Here is a 20,521-nt window from a genome sequence, read left to right as displayed (position 1 = left end):
AAAACAAATGATTAACCCACGTTCACAAGATAGTCTGGGTTGCTGCACTATGTGCCAACACATTTTATATTACTGTTAAGTAGCTCCAAATACATAAATAAATAAATAAATAAAATAAAACCACAACTCACCCCCAGGTATTCCAACAACTAATTCAAATGCATACAAAAATAACCCCGTATCAGCCAACAAGCTAAGTAGCGATTTGAAATACAAGCACATGAATAATAAAAGAGCCACTCAAATTATTCCTGAGAACTCCAACCAGTTTTTCAGACACTACACACTAGTGCAAAGGTCAACAAGTGTGAGAGGGTTAAAACAGGGGTAGGCAACCTATGGCACGTGTGCCAAAAGCAGCACGTGAGCTGATTTTCAGTGGCACTCTCACTGCCTGGGTCCTGGCCACCGGTCTGGGGGGCTCTGCATTTTAATTTAATTTTAAATGAAGCTTCTTAAACATTTTGAAAACCTTATTTACTTTACATACAACAATAGTTTAGTTATATATTATAGACTTATAGGGAGAGACCTTCTAAAAATGTTACAATGTATTACCGGAACGCGAAACCTTAAATTAGACTGAATAAATGAAGACTCAGCACACCACTTCTGAAAGGTTGCTGACCCCGGGTTAAAAGATAGGACCATACAAATTGCTACACTGGATCTGGACTTAGTGTCAGTACTTCACTATATTTTCATCTAAATCTAAAGTCATTCTTTTCCTCTTCTGGTAAACTTTGAGCAAAAGTGGTGCTTGTAAAAGGTCTGCCACAGACTGGCAATGTTGAAGTGCTGATTTATCAATTGAATTGGTGAAGAGTATGGGCAATAGCTGTGCAAGGTTCTTCACACTGTCCCACCAATGTATCACAACATAGTTGTAGGAAGACTATCTGCCTTTATGGGTGAGAAACTAATTCTCTCTGCATATCCATTCACTTCTTTCTACTTAAGCTGCCTACAAATGTGTCAGTTAATTATTTTCAATTATGAAATAGTTTTTGTGATATGGACAAGTCTACATTAAGAGCTGGACTGAGACAGTCACTTTATTTACCAACTCTTACCATTTATCAGATTTGAATAGCTTTCAGACACTACTGACCTAGATTTGCCCTGAATTGATAGCATAGCCACAAGACTTGGTAGCCTATTATCAATCTCCTGAGCCTCCCAATACCCTTAAATCCAAAATGATTTCTAACTAAGAAAAAAAATTGGAAGTCAGGAATATATGGATTAACTCTACAACAGGACTATGCTTCAATAAAATCAATTTGAATTTATGCATTCACTGTGTCCTATATTGACTATCATATACCATGGTGATGTGTGCATTGGAGATAAATAGACTAAGATCCTTGCCATAAATTCTTTTTCTAAAAACAGTTGTATAAAAGCAATAATGTACATTCATGCATTTGCAGTATGGTACAGTACCAACAACCCATATTCCCCAAATCATCATAACCTGTATGTTCTGAAGAATTAATTTGCCTTTTCCTTAAATCACAAACTAACATTTTCTGGAACTTGTGCATTTGAGTGCCCCCAACTAGTCCTGCAGTAGCTAATGCAAGGGCAGTTCTTCCTCACAACATTATGACAGGCTACACGTGCTCTTCTCTGTGACCACAACTAATAGTAGTTGTGGGACAGTAGTGGGACACTTACTTTTATGATTAAGAATTTATAATAATATATGGAGATATACCTATCTCCTAGAACTGGAAGGGACCCTGAAAGGTCATTGAGTCCAGCCCCTTGCCTTCACTAGCAGGACCAAATACTGATTTTGCCCCAGATCCCTAGGTGGATCCCTCAGGGATCGAACTCACAACCCTGGGTTTAGCAGGCCAATGCTCAAACCACTGAGCACAGAGTACTCCTAACAATAACCCCCCCGCCCCTACGAAAAGTCAGCAGAGCCAGGAAGTGAACCAAGTTGCTCTGGCTCCTAGTCCAGTGCCTTAGCCACAAAGACTGTCCTTTCTCTCTTAGGTATTACTGTTGATTATACAGTCCTCTTGGGTCAATATGTTCGAATTGTAAGTAATCTAAAGCTAAGTGACTATGATAATCAAATGGAAGAGACAATGATTTACATTAATGACAGTTTTATGGGATTTATTTTACATTTCAAAGAGCTGAACTATAAAATATATTTTAATATAGAAAATGCTATTTAATTTTGTTTAAAAAAATGTAGAAAGCAAAATAAGCAGAATTTGATTGTAGTCCAATAAATACACAGCAGGATTTAATTTACATGTTTATTTCAACTAAAATAGAACTAGTTTTTCTTCCTAAAAAAACCCCTCACCTTTTCAGCATTTGAATGAAATGCAATAGCCATTTCCAACCTGTGTACTCTCTCTTCAGAAGTTATTGTAAACTGTTTCCATACTCTGTTTAGTCTCGGAAGTGTGTCTCCCGAGGACCTAGAAGTGCATCGCAGAGACTGGCACAGTACAACTGTAGCCTGTAGTAACTGTCTTCCATAATCATAAGTACTCTGGCAAAGAAAAAAAGAGAGTACCGGTACATGTAAAATTCAGCTTCAGAGTAGACAATGTGTAACAATACAGAGAAACCAGCAAGAGATGAATTCTCTTAGATGTAATTCCACAAAGCATGTTTGCACTGATCTAGTCCAGTAAAATACATCATCTACAAATTATATGTGAATAATAATTAGTTCATTAAGTAGATGGCTATATTTCTGTGTTGTTTTTTGTTTGTTTGTTTGTTTTTGTAATGCCTATCAGGAGTCTCTGCATCAATGTGACAGTTGCTTTTGAGATACAATGTAGTTCCTCAATCTCCAGTTACCTATATCCTGGAAACAGACATGAAACCCACATCTCTCGCACTGTAATGCATATCTGTACCAATATGCCAGATGGCTGGCCCATATTTTTGCTGCATTAGTTGCAATCACTTCAGAATTCATTAGGAAAACCATCTCAGACATCTCCCATTTTTATCAACACCAAACTTCTTTTATGCGTTGCATTTCCTGTTTCCATCAGAACCTATGAAGGTCATAAGACTGCCAGAACCAATATGGGTACTGCAGCTTTAAAATCTTTCTAAATCTAATCACTGATTTTGGTTATCAGTATTTCCCTATGCAAGCATGGATGCAAAGTATGAAAACAGTTAACAGTGGAAACTCTACTACTGTTCCCCAAATTTACACCAAGTACAGCTAAAAGCTGCCTGTAGCTATGCAAAAAGTGAGTTTCTAGAATGAAGATAATCCACCACTCACCTGTGCAACATCAAAAAACTTTCTATGCTTTTCCAACAAAACTTTGGTTTCTTGAGAATCATCTCCCAATCTGATGTGGGTCTTAAGCAGAGCATCCAGCAGTTCACTTAACCATTCTACTGCCTTAAAAAGAGAAGAAAATTAAAAGAATAAAAACTGGCTTTAAAGCTGATTAAAAAGAAAATCATCAAGTACACCAAGCCAAATTTAAATCTGAAATATCACTTTGCATTTAAAAAATCAGAAAAGGTCTCAACTAAATCAGTGTTCCCCCACTTCTAATCTGTTATTTTTATTCATTGCTATAACCTTTTACTCTTTGTGAATACTATGAAGTAATTAAAAACAAAATAAAAGACTAAATTTAAAAGAATCAAAAGAGAAATATACTTTAAAATTGAAAAAAGCATTTGTTAGCATAATATTTGCAGAAGTGGTTTGATGGTTCCTGTATGGGTCTTGTATTAAAATGAATGATTTTATTATTACATTTTTAAAAAAAGAGAGTTGTAATTCATGCATTTTAAATTTAGATTAAGATAAAACCTGACATATGATTACATAAATCACATAACAGTCAAATTTCATAATCAAGACTGCTAATTAAATTAGATGTATCATAGAAAAAAGTTTGCATTTAGTACCAAGACGCAGCCTGAGTGAAGAGCTATACGGTAGCCATGTTATACAAGCCCTCAATATCTGGAAGCATCATGCCATCACAAAAGCACAATCATGTTTATTCAATACACATTTAAGGAATATTTCACACAGTTCAACCAACAAACATGTCTGAACATAGCAGAACTGTGAAGTTCTATAGCCAGCCCTTACCTGAGCAGCATCTTCTTCACATTTAAATAACTGTACCATCTGAAGCATCTTTAGCCGTCGCACATCTACCATGTCCTCACACCTGAGGAAACCCAAACATTTAGGAATAACTGAAATAACATCACAGAAAGAGTAACCATTCAGCACACTAAATATACCCTGGGAACGAGAGCTATGGTATCTTAATTTATGCATTTTTTAAACCTATATAATCAAGAAGTCAGTTTTCATGAAAAAGGTAATTACGCATTATTGCGCCACTAGCCTGGTGCACACATTATTGGATTTTGCAATGCATTCCAAAGAAACATGCAGTAAATGCAGCTGAGCACTAAAAAACACTGATTTGTCAACAGCCATCGCCTTCAAGACATCTTGATGAATAAAACTGGAGAATGTCTAAAATTCATCTGCATTTCCCCACTCCATCATTTTTAGCCAACTACTATTTAAAAGGTTACAAGATAAATTAATCATCATAAACAAGAACCATGAAGACTTTTAAGATTAGTTTGGATGATTTTCTTTGTTGTAACTTGTCGGAAATCATTCAAAATGTAATTGATATAAAATTAATGCAGAAAGAAGATAGCTAAAACTAAACTCATGATATAATTAATTCATTTTCTACAGTCATGATATGAAAATATTGGAAGCACTTTCCTGTCAACCTTCAGAGCTCAATATTATAATTCATAAATCTAAATAATGACTTCTCCCTCTGAATTTAAAAGATATTTAGTTGAATACAGAGGGAGAATCAGAATCCTACATAGCTCAGTAACAAATAGTTAATCATGATAGCAACAGTTAGCTTTGTAAGTGACAGGATATGCACATGCACACGTGTGTTTTTCAAACAGGCTGTGTAATTTGCATGAGCCCTGCAACATATTAAAATTTTGAGCTTTGTTAAGTGTGCCTTGCAGTGCTGCAATGCTTACACTGAGCAGCAGCTATTGTAAGAGTGTGAGAAAACATGACTTTTAGAGTCCAAGAATTTTAGTGATCTGGCCAAAATATCCCTAGAAATAAACATTCAAAAAATTTATGAAACATTGGATAGGCTTAGTAGCCAATATTTTACCATTCTTATTGTGTTACTCACACATGGTTTGGACCCACCAGGAATCTTAAAACTATTTACAATTATCTACTGCAAACAAATCTTGCAATTCAAGTGGGAAAATAAATTAAAAACTAATGCCTTGTCTGATTTTACTTTGAACCTGATTTGTATTCAGGCTAACTAAAGGACTTTTAGTCATACAAATTCCTTTGTGCATATCCATCAGAGGGGAGAAAATTCACATTCAGCTCCTAACCATATTGTTCTTTCTCTGGGAAAAAAATGTCAGTAATATTACAGATGAGGCATTCTTGTTATGGAAGCTGATGTACTTGAGCCAGAAAAATGTGCTTTCGTGGTGAGATGAATATTTTCAAAGATTAGTCCTTGGGCATTTCCTTTTATCTAGTATAAGTTGTGCAAATTAGGTAGAATTCTAACTGTCCAAACTTCTTTTCTCTGTTTGGTAGAAACCACAATAGTAATGGTAAGGAAAAGTGTGGATTTTATTTAGTTCTGATGATCCAAGTTTCAATTATTTTAACAAAACCATGTGCCATATTAGTATACAAAGGATGTCATTTGTCAATTGGAATTTAAAACAAACAAAAAGCCTCAAAGATTGCTTTGGTTAGAGCAGCTATAAGACACCTAGGACTTCTTGATAAGATGAGAAAATGTTAGGGGGCTACACATTTAAGTCACTTTCAAAATACATTTATGTAAAAGGTAACGAAAAAATCTTGCACTTGAGAACAGCTGCTGTCCTTCAACAGACCTACAAAGCTGAATGGATTTATCAGGTGAAAGATCCTTCCCGAAGAAAAGTTTAGGACAGATGGTCTTCAAACTTTATCAATGGGGCTCACATCTTAACAGAAAGGTTTTCTCGTGGACCAACCCCTCTTCATCTTACACACCTGCGATCACACCGACTACCTCCTCTCCAACTGGGGATTATGCAACACCCCTATGGCAACTACAACAATCAGATTGGTGGAAAAGAAATATTGGGAAAATAATTGTCTTTAACATAATAAGGCCCCAATTCAGGAAGATACTTACGCACACCCTATGCAGGACAGCTTTTAAGCACTTGGTTACCTTTAAATTTAAACCAGTGGGACTTAACCAGTTGTTTAATTTTAAGTAGATGCCTAAGTGAACTCCCAAGCAGGGATACTCTAGTGAACTGAGGCCTCCCCTCAGACGTTTAAATCTGGGAGGAAGAGGTAATACTTAAATGACTGCATGAGTTATGGTGTGCTTTCATAAGGGCATACCACATACCTGCTGCTCCCTAGCTTCCATCCCATTGTGGCTGTCCTGTCCCCTTCCCCCGCAACTGCATATGTTCTAAGTGGAGAATATGTTATTGCCTCAGAGCGTCTGGTAGTGCCTACAAGAGGAGATCATACACTGTCCCCATGTCACAATTTTTGAGTAATCTACGTTTTTGACATCTAAGTATAAGAACCGAAGGGAGCACAAGGCCTTATGTACTACCCTCTCACCTCCCACCCACACCCACCATCCAGCCCTGAAATGTAGCCATCTTTGGGTTTAAGAGTGTGCCACAACAACAGTTCCAGGGGAAGAAGAAAATAAAACTTCTCTCTTGTTTAAATGGAATGTGAGATTTAAGTCACCCAGATTGCAACTGCATAAATTAGGATTTCACCATCATCCCGTGGCTGAGTCCCATATAAATGAGGGTCTGATTTAAAATAGTATCAGTTTTGGTTTTTTTTTTTTTAAAGTGAGTTCTTAATATGTAAAAATCATCATAACCACTCGAAGTGCTATTATTACCGTTGTTTTCTAAGTTGCATATCTTCCATCACTCCCTGGATGTGGTCCACATTTTCTTTGTTTTCTATGGTTACATCTTTTCCATAGGCCCAGGATGCCTGGTTAGATATCTGGTCAAGAAGACCTTGGCCTTTTTCACGCAAACCTTGCAGGCCTAAGTCTAAAAACAAAATAGATGAAAATATTTTGTTTGTTAAATCCGGTTAGTTTTCTCCATTCTTTGAACCCTCTCCAATTTTTCAACATCCTTCTTGAAGTGTGGACACCAGTACTGGACACAGTATTCCAGGAGCAGTAGCACCAGTGCCAATTATAGAGGTAATATAACCATCATACTCCTACTCGATATTCCCCTCTTAATACATCCAAGGATCGCATTAGTCCTTTTGGCCACAGCCTCACAATGGGAGCTCATGTTCAGCTGATTATCCACCATGATCTCCAACTCTTTTTCAGCATCACTGATCCCAGGATGGAATCCAGCATATTTGTATGTACGGCTGGCATTCTTTGTTCCTAGATGTACAACTTTACATTTTGGTTGTATTGAAACATATTGACCTGAGAGCATCAATTAGACGCAGCATTCTATAATATTTACACAGTGCTAGGGAAAATGGATTTGTTATTTTTTTACCTGCTGGACCATGAAATAAATAAATGTGTTTCAAGGAAATGGCTGAGATTTAACAGTAAGCTATAACTGTTTTAGCATATATAGGTAATTAGTGCATACAATCTTAAGCATACATATTTATTTCTAATAGGTCTATCATTATCAGAGACAGTGAATGTCTGTCATACAAAGAACATGCAGGCTATGATTTTAAAATACATTTTACATGGTTGACAAAGTTTTGGATAGTGTAGTATGAAGAATCCTTCAGTGCTTGCCCTTAAAGTACGTTGTTAAATTTACAGTACAGCATATTAATTGTGTTCCATTTTAATATAGTGTATGGTTTGAGGTATACATAATATAAATTACTGCACATGTGCAATAACTTTTCAAATTTAATTACTTCAGCTATTTCAATTTTAATATATCTTTTCATTCCACAATCTCTCTTCCTACATACTGCCCTTTCCCTTATAATATGGCATTTAGAGCCTGTAAAAAAAATTAATTACAAGTCTTATCATTGCAAGCATCCTAGCTAGGGCTGGGTAGGCAGAACATAACTCCCTTTAGAGGTTAGATAATTCATAAAGGATTCACTGTTTGGGAACAGGAGGTTCATCTTCCTCCAGGGAGATCAGGATATAATTTTTGCAATATTCCTATGCTCCAACCAGGCTTGGGGAAAGAGAGGTGCAATCCAAGGTTCAAACTCTAGGTTTGTGGCTAAATGTAAATACAGTAACTCCTCACTTAAAGTTGTCCCGGTTAACATTGTTTCGTTATGTTGCTGATCAATTAGAGAACATGCTCGTTTAAAGTTGTGCAATGCTCCCTTATAATGTTGTTTGGCAGCTGCCTGCTTTGTCCACTGCTTGCAGGAAGAGCAGCCCATTGCAGCTAGCTGATGGGGGCTTGGAACCAGGGTGGACTGGCCGCCCCCCATAAGCTCCCCGCTCCCCTAAGTTCCCTGTGCGACAGCCGCCCAGCAGGCTATCAATTGCCAGCAGTTCAGCTGTCCCTCCCCACACTGTCATGTGCTGCACCTGCCCTCTGCCTTGGAGCTGCTCCTGGGAGCTTCCTGCTTGCTGTGCGGGGTGGAGGGGGAGGGAGAGACGAGTAATGTCAGGGAGTCCCCTTTCCCCCCTGCTTACCTCATCTCCATAGAGCCTGGGGGGGTGGGGGGGAACAGGGCTCAGCACAGAGGGAGGTTGCTGGCAGCAGCTGCTGTCAACTTGCTGATCTACTTAAAAAGGCAATGTACTTAGAGTGCGGTAAGTGTACTTATAGGGGCAATGCACATCTCTCTCACACACACACAAGGTGTATGTGTCTGTTTGCCATGCTGTCCCCCCCACCCGCCCCATTTGTGCTGCCTTGTAGAGCGGGAGGCTACGTTAACAACGTGTTAACCCTTGAGGGCTCAGCTGAGTGCTAGTTCATCATTTATCAGTAAGGCATTCCCTGGGAAATATCCCACCATCTGCTACCCTCTGACTTCACCATCTCAACCAAGCTTCACAATCATCATTGCTGTGTACAGTATTAAATTGTTTACAACTTATAGTGAGTGTGTGAGAAAAAAATCTCCCTGGAACCTAACCCCCCTATTTAAATTAATTCTTATGGGGAAATCAGATTTGCTTAACATTGTTTCGCTTAAAGTCACATTTTTCAGGAACATAACTACAATGTTAAGTGAGGAGTTACTGTATTGTAACAATATATTTCATGTTTGTGCATATTACTTTTACCATTTTTCATATAAACTAGTCACAGAACACGGCACAAACAAATATGGGATAAATATGCAGTAGAGAATGCAGGTTTTACAGCTAGGGGAGAGGTGATCTTACTATATATAAGAAAGGGGTGAAAGAGTGTAAAGGAAGAACTGAGCAAGAGGAAAACTAGTTTAATATATTAAATAAAAATGGAAAAAATTGTCCTCAGCATTTGTCCCTTTCACGTACTTGATCCAGTATAATTTATATTTCTGTATTTAAGCAATTTTCTGCTTACCAACACTTTTCAGCTTCTCTTCAAGCAGTTTTAAAGTTTGCTGAATTGATGCTCCATCGGCTGGTGCTACATCTACACACAACATCCCTAATAAGCCATCTAACTGCTGAGACAACTGAAATAGAGGGATAAAGACAAACCTTAGATCGGATATGTAACCATTCTTTGTAATGAAATCATTACAGTTGCAATTAATACTTAAAAGACATATAAACACTCTCAGTATTGCCAAGCCCAAGCGCTCCAGAATCATGAGTCAGGCTCCCCGAAATTATGAGATTAGTTTTAAAATAATGAGATTAAAAAACCAACCAAATTTTGGGTTCTTTTTCTTTGCCTTCTGGTTTCTGAGCTTTTAGGGTCACTTACATCAAGTTTTCTCCACATCCATAAAGGCTAGAAACGTATTTTTTAAATGAAAGCTGAAATCATCACCTAATACGAGCAACTGGGCTTTAAAGAACAAACACTATGTCCGGTGATAAAATCCACTTCAGACAAATAACAGCTTGAAAAATATCTTACAGAGAAACTCTGAGAACATTCTACCCCATGCAATAGAACCGGCCAGCCAAAAACTATAAGTAAAGAGAAGTTAGCTGAATCTCTTATGATTTATTTTACAACTTAAATATCACAGAAATGCAAGAATGTCTAGTGCAGGGATTGGTAACCTTTGGCACACAGCCCAAACAGGCCAGGCTGGTTTGTTTACCTGCAGCATCCGCAGGTTCGGCCAATTGTGGCTCCCACTGGCTGCGGTTTGCCATTTCAGGGCAATGGCGGCTGCGGGAAGCAGTGGCCAGCACATCCCTCAGCCCGTGCCGCTTCCCGCCACCTCATTGGCCTGGTATGGCGAACCGCGTGCCAAAGGTTGCCGATCCCTAGTCTAGTGTTACAATACACATTCCTCTTACAAATCAGAAGGCCTCAGCCTTAACAATAATATTTCAATCAGGCTACCAATAAATGAAGACTTTGCATTTTTCACAGAAGTTACTTTGTTTTCTCAATACACCTTGTACAAGATACTGAACTTCAATAATACTATGTCAACACTGTATTGGCAAGAAAGCCTGTAAACACTTAAAACCAAGCTTACATCTTGGGCAACACCATGGAATTCAAGTGCTGCTTGTAACAGATTTTGCCTAAATTCCAGCTGACTGGCCTGCCGATAACAGACATCGCTCAACTGTTGCTGTAGTGCTTTCAACTCTACCAGGTCCTCCTCATCCCCAGCATTTAGCAGTGCTGCAATCTGCTGATTAAGCTCCACATATACGGCGAACCACTCCTATAAAAAAAGAGCAAGAACCACATGATTAAAGCTTTAAAGTAACACCAAAATAAATCTATTTATTTTTAAATGACATGCATTTGAATGTATTGAGTATTTTATTATATTGTTCTTTATGGGACAGTTTATTTTGAATCTTTCAGCTACAGGAGCAGTTAAATTTTGGTTTATGCAGCATTTGAAAATTTACATGACAAGAAGCATTTCACATCCTGTATCAGGGTGGATAAAAATCGATGATTTGAAAATGGACAAATAAATAATCTGATTTTTTAAAATTTAAATATATTTATTTTTTTAAAGTATATCTGTATGTAAAATTAAATATGAAATTGACAACCTATTTTAAGATTTAAACTACTTAAAATCTATTAAAATAAAAAATAATATTAAGCTGTACTTGTTTGTTGTTACCAAGAAAGTCAAACTGAACTGGTAGAAGTCACTGGCTAAGCACCTAGAACCAGAGTTTGTTGAAGTGATAAACCAGCTTTTATGCAGTATTGTTGTAGTAGTCATGTCAGTCCCAGCATATTAGAGAGACCACGTGGGTGAGATAATATCTTTTATTGGACCAACTTCTGTTGGTGAGAAAGATAAGCTTTTGAGCTACTCAGAGCTCTTCTTGAGGTCCGGAAAAGGTATTGACTGTGTCACAGCTAAATAGAAGGTTGAATAGATAAGTTTTGCATAAGTAGTACCTTAAAATATGTGCTAACTACAAATGCAAAAATTATCTGTTTGACCTTGTATTTAGCTGTAACTCCCTCAGTATCTTTCCGAGACCTCAAGAAGAGCTGTGTATTTCTAAAGCTTGTCTCAAACCAGCTTCTGACAGCAGGAGTCTCTGCTGCAGATGCAGAGAGAATACTTATTTCATTTCTGTTTATTCCTAGTTAAGAAACTAATTGGGATTTGAAAAAGCACGAAAAGCTTGTTTTCCTTTTCCAGCCGATGGCTACGTCTAAACTTGGACCTAGAGATGTGACTCCTGGCTCAAGTAGACATACATGTGCTAACTCTCGAACTATCATGTTTAAAATAGTCACCACAGTAGCACTGACAGAGGAATGTGACGGCATAGGCTAGCTACTCCAAGTTCAAACCCAACTAGATACTCGGGATGGCTAACATGTGCCTTCGCTCACCACTGCCCATGCTGCCACAGCTACACTACTTCTTTTAGCATGCTATCTCCATGTGAGCTAGCACGATTATTTCTATGTAAGCTGGGAATCATAACCCTAGCTTCTAGTGTTGAGGTAGCCTATAAATAAAAACTAGGTGTGAGAGGGTGAGATCTGTTAGTTCTAAAATCTTGAAGTAACCAGAAACAAACAGTTCAGTCAATTAACTACCAATAACACTTCCTTTGTTTAATACATCAATTAGCTTGAAATGCAAAACATGTTTTGATAAACTTTTTCTCCCCTCTTATGTATCCATCACTTTTAAGGTAGTTTTATCTAATAAAAATATATATAAAATACAGGTTGTGTGCATTTGTAACTGAATTTGAATTACCACCCAACCAGAAGTTCACAAAAAAATCACAAGCAAAATAATTAATCTTCATCTAGTAAATAAGAAATGCCTCATTTGCCATTTTCCAATCAAATTAAAAAATGTAAAAGTTATGACTGAATAAATTTAAGTATATAACTGCTTAAATAAATGTGCATAGATAGCGTATCCTCCCTGTTAGCAAAAAGAAGCACCAAAATGTAGTGTAAAGGATACATTTAGCTGCGAATCAACATGTTTTAATGGTTAGCAACTAATGAGAATCAACATCTCTTTAGAAAAACTAAAAGTATAAATGAAAACACAATTGAAATCAATTATTTAAATCAAGGTTTCCTGCTTGTTGATTTAAATTGTGATTAAAATTGGTGATTTAAAAATCAACCCACTCTGCCCTATATCAATTCAAATATAGTTGCAAGTTTTACAAAAAGTATGTATTTCTGATCCTACTGATATCTACTTGAAGGTAAGGGGAGGTCCATTGTCACAAACTCTAAACCCAACCTGCCTATTGGCATATACTGCACATTCCCATTAATAGTCGCTTACACAGCATAAACATTCCACTGTCTAAACATAAACCATTATTTAATTATTATTAAGGTATTCATGGTATGCTACAGGAACAATGATAAGGCTCTAGCATGACGTTAAACCATTATTAAAAGACTGCCTTTGAGTCAAATGATATTGCTTTCAGCAATATTACTACTGCTAGCAATAAACTTAGAAATGTAATTAGAAAAATATTTTAGGCAGAGTAAAGTAAATATCTTTAAAATAAAATGGGGCAGCAAAATATAGAAACAGGTTATTCTAAAGTTTCTTCATTACATGAGAGAAGGTGTCTCCAAAGTGTTGCCATATATACCTTTATATTGTTGAAACCATAATATACAGCTTTAGGTAAGAAAAACATTCCAAATGATGGAGAATTCACGGAGAATGAAAGCCTACTTCATATATCAAGATAAGAAATCCAATGTTAATCTGATGTCGTTATAAACTTGTAATACCAAATATGGCTGCTAAACATCTTTGTTATTTTGGTCTACTGAGAAGATGACCTTCAAACGTCCTACTTAGTTTGAACATAAGAGAATAGTGCCACCTATTGGTTGTATTAATGAAATACCTGATTTAGTGATTAATGCTTTATTTTGTCATTGCTCAATAAACAAGGCAAAATGGTCAATTGTAGCAAAAGCTGCCAATATCTAACAGAATTAAAGCTACAGGTACACTGTTGAATATTTCAATAACAAGACCCGCAAAGCACTTAATCAAGACTGTTTAATTCAAATGACCAGCTCTAAACCCAAATTGACCAGACTCTCACAGGTCATGACCATGAAGAAAAGGCAGAAATCTGACTAAAGACAGTGAGCTCAAGTATATTAGACATGCAGAGACACTATGAAATAGGTCACAAATTGCTTATTACTTAGAAATCTAAAGCAGTTCTTTTTCAAGACTGGATTCACATAGAATATTAAAAACAAATAGAAGCATTCCAGAAACTAAAGCAACATGAGAGCAACACAGTCAATAATAAATAGAAGACGTTTCTAAAGTAACGCAGGGGGAGTTGGAGAGGGAAAGAGCAGTGGAGAGGAGATAAGATCAGACACGCACGCCGTTTGTCTTCAGAAATGAGAGAAGAAATAGCTAGAGCAGTGGTTCTCAAAGCTGGTCTCCCACTTGTTCAGGGAAAGCCCCTGGCGGGCCAGGCTGGTTTGTTTACCTGCCGCATCCGCAAGTTTGGCTGACCGTGGCTCCCAGTGGCTGCGGTTTGCCGCTCCAGGCCAATGGGAGCTGCAGGAAGCGGCGGCCAGCACATCCCTTTGGCCCACGTTGCTTCCCGCAGCTCCCATTGGCTGGGAACAGTGAACCACGGCCACTGGGAGCCGTGGGGTGGCTGTGCCTGTGGATGGTCAACGTAAACAAAATGTCTCGCGGCCCGCCAGCGGATTACCGTGATGGGCCATGTGTGCCGAAGATTGCGGACCCCTCCTCCATACACAAACGATCAGAGACGTTGGGTAAGAAAATGCCATTTACACATTGTCACTTTTCAGAGTAGGTGACTTAGGGAGCTTAGTTCAACAGAGAAAGAACAAAACAGTAGGCAGCCTCCCCTGGCTGAATACTGAGTAATCAAATCTCTAACAATAAATCAGTTGGTATAGAGAGGATATTTCTATTTCTAAAGGTCTGCAAAAGGTATTTGTAAACAGATTAATAGTGAAAAGTAGTACAGTGACTCCTCGCTTAACGTTGTAGTTATGTTCCTAAAAATGCTACTTTAAGCGAAATGATGTTAAGCAAATCCAATTTTATATATAATATATATATATATATATATATATATATATATATATACACACACACAAACATACATACACACACACACATATACACACACACACTATAAGTTTTAAACAATTGAATACTGTACACAGCAATGATGATTGTGAAGCTTGGTTGAGGTGCTGAAATCAGAGGGTGGGATATTTCCCAGGGAATGCCTTATTGATAAATGATGAACTACACTCAGTGAACCCTCAAGGGTTAACACGTAGTTGTTAATGTAGCCTAACACTCTACAAGGCAGCACAAATGGAGGGAGGGGATATAGCATGCCAGAGAGAGACAGAGACACAGCGTGTGTGTGAGATAGAGAGACGTGCATTGCCCCTTTAAGTACACTGACCCCACCCTAAGTATGTTGCCTTTTAAAGTAGATCAGCAAGTTGAGACAGCAGCTGCTACCAGCAAGATCCCTCTGTCCAGAGCCCTGTTGTCCCGTCTCCACCCCCCGCCCCCACGCTCTGTGGAGATGAGATACAGGAGTGCGGGGGCAGGAGCAGGGGAGGGAGACACCCTGACACCAGAACTCTTCTTTCTCCCCGTGCACAGCAAGCGGGAGGCTCCCGGGAGCAGCTCCAAGGCACAGGGCAGGAGCAGCACACGGCAGTGAGGGAGGGACAGCTGAACTGCTCAGCAATTGATAGCCTGCTGGGCAGTTGCTGAACAGGGAACATAGGGGAGCTGATGCGGGGCTGCTGATCCACCCTGGTTCCAAGTCCCCACCAGCTAGCTCCAATGGGCTGCTCTTCCTGCAAGCAGTGGATAAAGCAGGCAGCTGCCAAACAACGTTATAAGGGAGCACTGAGCAACTTTAAACAAGCATATCCTCTAATTGATCAGCAACGTAACAAAACAACGTTAACTGGGATGACTACGTGCGGAGTTACTGTATAGTATTTGGTCAGCAAAGTTAGAAATAAGCTGTCAAATTTTATTTCAAACTAAATTGTATTTCACATCTTGTTAACTGAAATCCACGTTCAGTGATAAACTGACAGTGGTAGGTTCTAGCCAAATAAGCTCCAAGTTTAAACATCTCATTTACCAGAGCAGCACAGATCTTATCATAAACAACATTCAAAAATATAATTTTTTCAGGCTCTCTCTCCCTGTTTTTATTTCACTTTTACTGAAAGTACAAATTGTCATGGAGTCTTTTAAAACATCAACATGAATTACACACAGACAAAAAGCATATAATTAGATTTTATTATCTACACTGGAAACCATAAAAATCTGTATCTAAAGGACATAGGGGGTAATTAAAACAGTGCAGATACTCCTCTTTATACCTGATAAATCACTGCCTACTCAAATTCCTAAGAATCTGTCACTGGGCCACATTGTTCACAATTAATTATATGTACTCATAATCATGTTGTAACTTGGGGAAGGGGGTGGGGGAATAGCTCACACTGTGTTGACTCTCAATCTCTTCATGTTTCTGTTGCAAAGCTTGTGAGGCTCTAATTGAATCACCTATCCCCCACTGGGTTCGTAGTTGTTCTGATCCAGGTCCTTCAAGCCAATTCACTACCTGTTAATAAAATAATAGTTTAGATGACAACAAATAAATCAAATATTCTCAACGAGCTGTAAAACAATTCCACTCATGCTATTAAAAATTCTATGTACTTTTCACTTCAAATTAATATAACCACAAATTCGGTAAAAAGTTAGATATTCTGAGTAACTTTGGAAGCGACTTGATTTCATATGCCTTTGGTAGAATGTACTTTTCATTAACCTTAGGCTCTCGGCTCATGCTAGAAACTGATAGCTCAGTTTCCTCGATAAGAAAAAAAATCTTTCATTTTCAGACAAATTAAATTAGCCTAGATCAATGAATTGGAGTGCATGTGTCAGCATTGCTGAAATGTTGGACACATCTTTATACTCATGAGAGAGAAATGTTTTCTCCCTGCTTTGTTGAACAATTATGTTAATGGACAAACAGGTGACAAGCACGTTTTCAGTACAAAATATTAGAAATACATAAAATGCTTCAAAAATAGCCCTTCATCCTATAAACTGACCCCTCTGACATAAGGAGGCACCCATGTGAAGCCTCATTGATGCCAGTGTCTCCTTTAAAAGTTCAGGGGTCTGCGCCTTTGCAAAACAGCTTGCAAGAAAGGTCTTAATGTCTAATCTATAGTTGGAAAATTCCCAAGATTAAAGTGTTAAATGTGTTATTTTTGTAACCATTTTGATTTATATGTTGGGAAATTGTCTAATTATGGTGAAATGGCCTCTAAAATTATGTATATTGGCCTCTTTATGTATATTTCTAGTATATTTAAGTTTGAAGTATTAGACCAGTGGTCCCCAACGCGGTGCCCGCGGGTGCCATGATGCCCATGGGGGCATCTTAATGCGGCCACGTCCTGGCCACCAGGAGAGCACCCGCCGAAATGCCGCCGAATTTCAGCAGCATTTCAGCGGGGACGCCTCTCGCTGACACCGCTTGCTGTCGACAAGTGACGTCATCGAGAGGCGTCGCCCCCCGCTTGTCATCGAGAGGTGTCGATGCCAAAACGCCACCGAAATTCAGCGGCATTTCGGCAAGTGCTCCACCGCCGCAGTGGTCCTTCGGCTGGCGCCTGCCAGCCAAAAAGGTTGGGGACCACTGTATTAGACTATACCCACAGCATAAATTTTAAGATTAAAGCATCTAGGAAATATAGAAACATCCATGCCAGCTGAAAAAAGCCACTTCTCATCACTGAAGCCACCCAGGAGTCCTGAAATAACTGGGAATTCAGAGACCCCAAAATTATGAGACAATGACAAAGGACAGGCAAACAGCTTCTCTTCTTTAATCAAAACATTTTCTTTTAAATAACAAGAATATATGCAAACATACAATGAAACTCAGTTGGCTGGTGATTTGTGCACACCATTTTTCAGGGAATACAGCCTCACCAAAGGGAAAACAAGGGAAGAACATGGATTCATCCTTGACTTCTCTGTCAGCAAGGAAGGTCGTGGCACAACAGTGCACAAGAGTGACTATGACTATCCTTGGATTATTCAGAAAGTCCATCCAATTTTGTCACCTGATCTACAGTTATCCCTGCCTGTATTACAGTTTCACACAACTGCCTTTCCAACAGCCTGTTTCTCTGCTCCCAAAGCACACAGGTAACACAGAAGCCTCAAGACACCATTATTATTATTATTAATTATTCATATTATTGTAGTAGCTAGGAACCTTACTCATGAACCAGGACCCCACTGTGCTAGGTGTTGTATAAATGGAACAAAGACAATCCCTTCCCCAAAGAGTTAAGACATCCTGTCCTGCCATATCCTGTGCGGCGCCTCCTCTGGGATCAGCGGAGAGAGGCAGAAAAGGGAAGATACCAGTATACCTGTCAGTGATCCTAATTTGGCTGGGAAAACCTTTCCAGGGAAACTGCCCTGAGACTTCGTAATACTACTGCTCAGCAGCCTCCTGCTTAATTCCTCAGTGGAGTCTTCTCAGTTACTGGCTGATCCCTGGCAGCTGCTTCTAGAGCTGTGCTTAGCTCAGCAAGTGGAGAGATCTGTGCCAGATACGTGCACTGGAGAGAGGCAGCCAGCCGGGGGTGGGGCGTGAGGGGGTGCATGGCTGAGAGAAGCCAGCAGAGGATCCTGCACTCTCTATGCAGGCCAGAGAGGCCATTTACCAGGGACAGACAGAAGAAGCTATGTGGTGAGATGAGAGCCAAGGGGAACATTATTATTACTGAGGGACAGTTTTTCAAGTTAGGCAATGGCTGGGGGGGGCATGTTTTACATGCATTTTTGTGAGTTTAGAATAATTTCTCTGTTTTTTTTTTCCCTTAACCCTTCTAGGGCAATACTAGGGTCATCCAAGTGAGGAATCACCAACTGAAGCCTTGCCCTAGGTGCAGTCAGAACTGCATAAGAGACAGGACTCTTATTGTGGGGGCTCTTCTCTGTGACAATCTGTATCCCTACATTCACCCTGTTTTACAGAACTATAATGAATTTTGTACAAAGTATGCCTTGTCAGGGATCATTTGAAAACTCATAATTTGCTGATCATTATTGTCCTGGTAAAATGTGTGGCAACCTTGTATGTAAAGTTATAAGATTCTACTCTATAGACATGTTCCAAGCTTAGAAAGGCAGGCACAAACCAATTCCTCAAAGATAAAATTCAAATTGATGCTCAGCCAGTTGTCAACAATATCAAATGAACTATCAGCAGGTTAAGTGACCATTCATTGGCAGGAAAAAGGATAAGCACAAGAAATTGGTTGGTGGGCAGCTTACCCACTGCGGCTGTTGCCCTGACATACAGTGTGTATATTTCTGGCTGTGAATCTAGGCAGGTTGCCTTATCTTTTAAATTTAGGCAACGTTTTATTGCATTTTTGTATATTACTTGATGCCTTCAACAATTGTTTTAAAAATCGGTTAAACAAAATAGCAGAACACATAGCTTCACTGTGTGCTAAGATTCTGTTAATTTATTATGCAGCATCAGTAAAGTAGACAGAGCAAATGGTTGATTATTTCTAATCAAAATGATGCAAATTGAGGTTGATGCCCCAGTAAACAAGTCTATTTAAATGCATTAATGAAGGCAGTTTGCCAAGCTAGGTTATAAACTTTATTTCAATCAGCAATTCTTGCTCAGCCAATCTGAATATTATCCAACTACAGGAAAAGTCCCATGTCCTGCTTATGTCATTTGTGAGCTACGCAGTTGTGTTATTATCTTATACACTACACTTTTGTTGTTGTTTCCAACTGAAAGTATCAAGAAGAAGAGTTTGGGTTTTTCTTTCCTTTTGAAGATTTCAGTGACCACACAAATGAAAATAGTTTCTTGCTGGATTTACATTTTCAGTGGTAAGATGTCTCCTCTCCTCATCAGAAGCATGAGATTTTGGGAAGAAAATTTATATTGACTTACATGAAATTCAGAAATTACTTTAGAAATGAATTTCCAGTGAAGGCAAAGGGAAATGTTTTCCTTATGAAAAATAGAGTCTGAGGGTCAGCCATGAGTGCTCCCAGTCCACTCATCCTTCCCGATGAAATGATGGCAACTAAAAGGGTGACTTTCATAGAAAGGTGACACACAGAACATGTGGTCAGTGGTGGATGGCATCAACAGAGATAGGCAGTTCTTGATTGTCCTGTCAAAAATAACCTCTGGATGGTGGATGGGATTAAGTAGTTGTGGTTGTCACAGGGAGAGCTGTATATCTAGGTCTTTGTACACTCTGGCGTTTGCCCAGTGATTCAAATGAGCACTGATGGTGGAACAGCTGGGGAGATGGTCATGGCTTGTACACCTGTTTACGGTGTTGTGTCTTCAGAGCCAGGGTGTAAATGCCAAGGGAGTAGAGAGTGTTGTTCTAGAGTTTTTCAATGAGCTTAGAGACTTGTCAGTCTTCTTGATAAACAAACTTGTCAAAACTTGTCTTTATATTTTGAACCTCCCTGGGGAACCCTGTGAAATACAGTGAAAACTCATGCCTCATGACTATGTCTGTGGCTCTCCTTCTAGATGCAGTGTCAGCTGCATCAACTTCAGCTTGAAGGGATATTTTGTCCACCAGTTGGCCTTCCTCAGTGAGGGCCTGGAAATGTTCTCTGTCTTCTTGAGGGAGTTTGGCCTGGAAGTCCAAAAACATGTTTTACTCACAAATCTGGGTAGTTAGCAAT

General features: G+C 38.8%; 1 protein-coding gene across 6 annotated transcripts in view; it reads right to left on the bottom strand.

The window, feature by feature from the left end:
* The window catches only part of SESTD1 (SEC14 and spectrin domain containing 1), a 97,968-nt gene that overhangs the window by 7,405 nt on the left and 70,042 nt on the right, over positions 1-20,521 (bottom strand). For all 6 annotated transcript variants that reach the window (XM_039495684.1, XM_039495687.1, XM_039495682.1 and 3 more), the window contains 7 exons: positions 16,248-16,370; positions 10,739-10,933; positions 9,637-9,751; positions 6,996-7,155; positions 4,115-4,196; positions 3,281-3,403; positions 2,330-2,521 (listed from right to left, as the gene is read on the bottom strand). In XM_039495684.1, the coding sequence (XP_039351618.1) occupies positions 2,330-2,521; positions 3,281-3,403; positions 4,115-4,196; positions 6,996-7,155; positions 9,637-9,751; positions 10,739-10,933; positions 16,248-16,370 (990 nt within the window). The remainder of the gene's footprint in view (positions 1-2,329; positions 2,522-3,280; positions 3,404-4,114; positions 4,197-6,995; positions 7,156-9,636; positions 9,752-10,738; positions 10,934-16,247; positions 16,371-20,521) is intronic.

This window comes from Mauremys reevesii, linkage group 11, assembly GCF_016161935.1.
Source record: "Mauremys reevesii isolate NIE-2019 linkage group 11, ASM1616193v1, whole genome shotgun sequence".
Taxonomy (NCBI): domain Eukaryota; kingdom Metazoa; phylum Chordata; order Testudines; family Geoemydidae; genus Mauremys; species Mauremys reevesii.
This window is presented reverse-complemented; position numbering and strand designations above follow the sequence as displayed.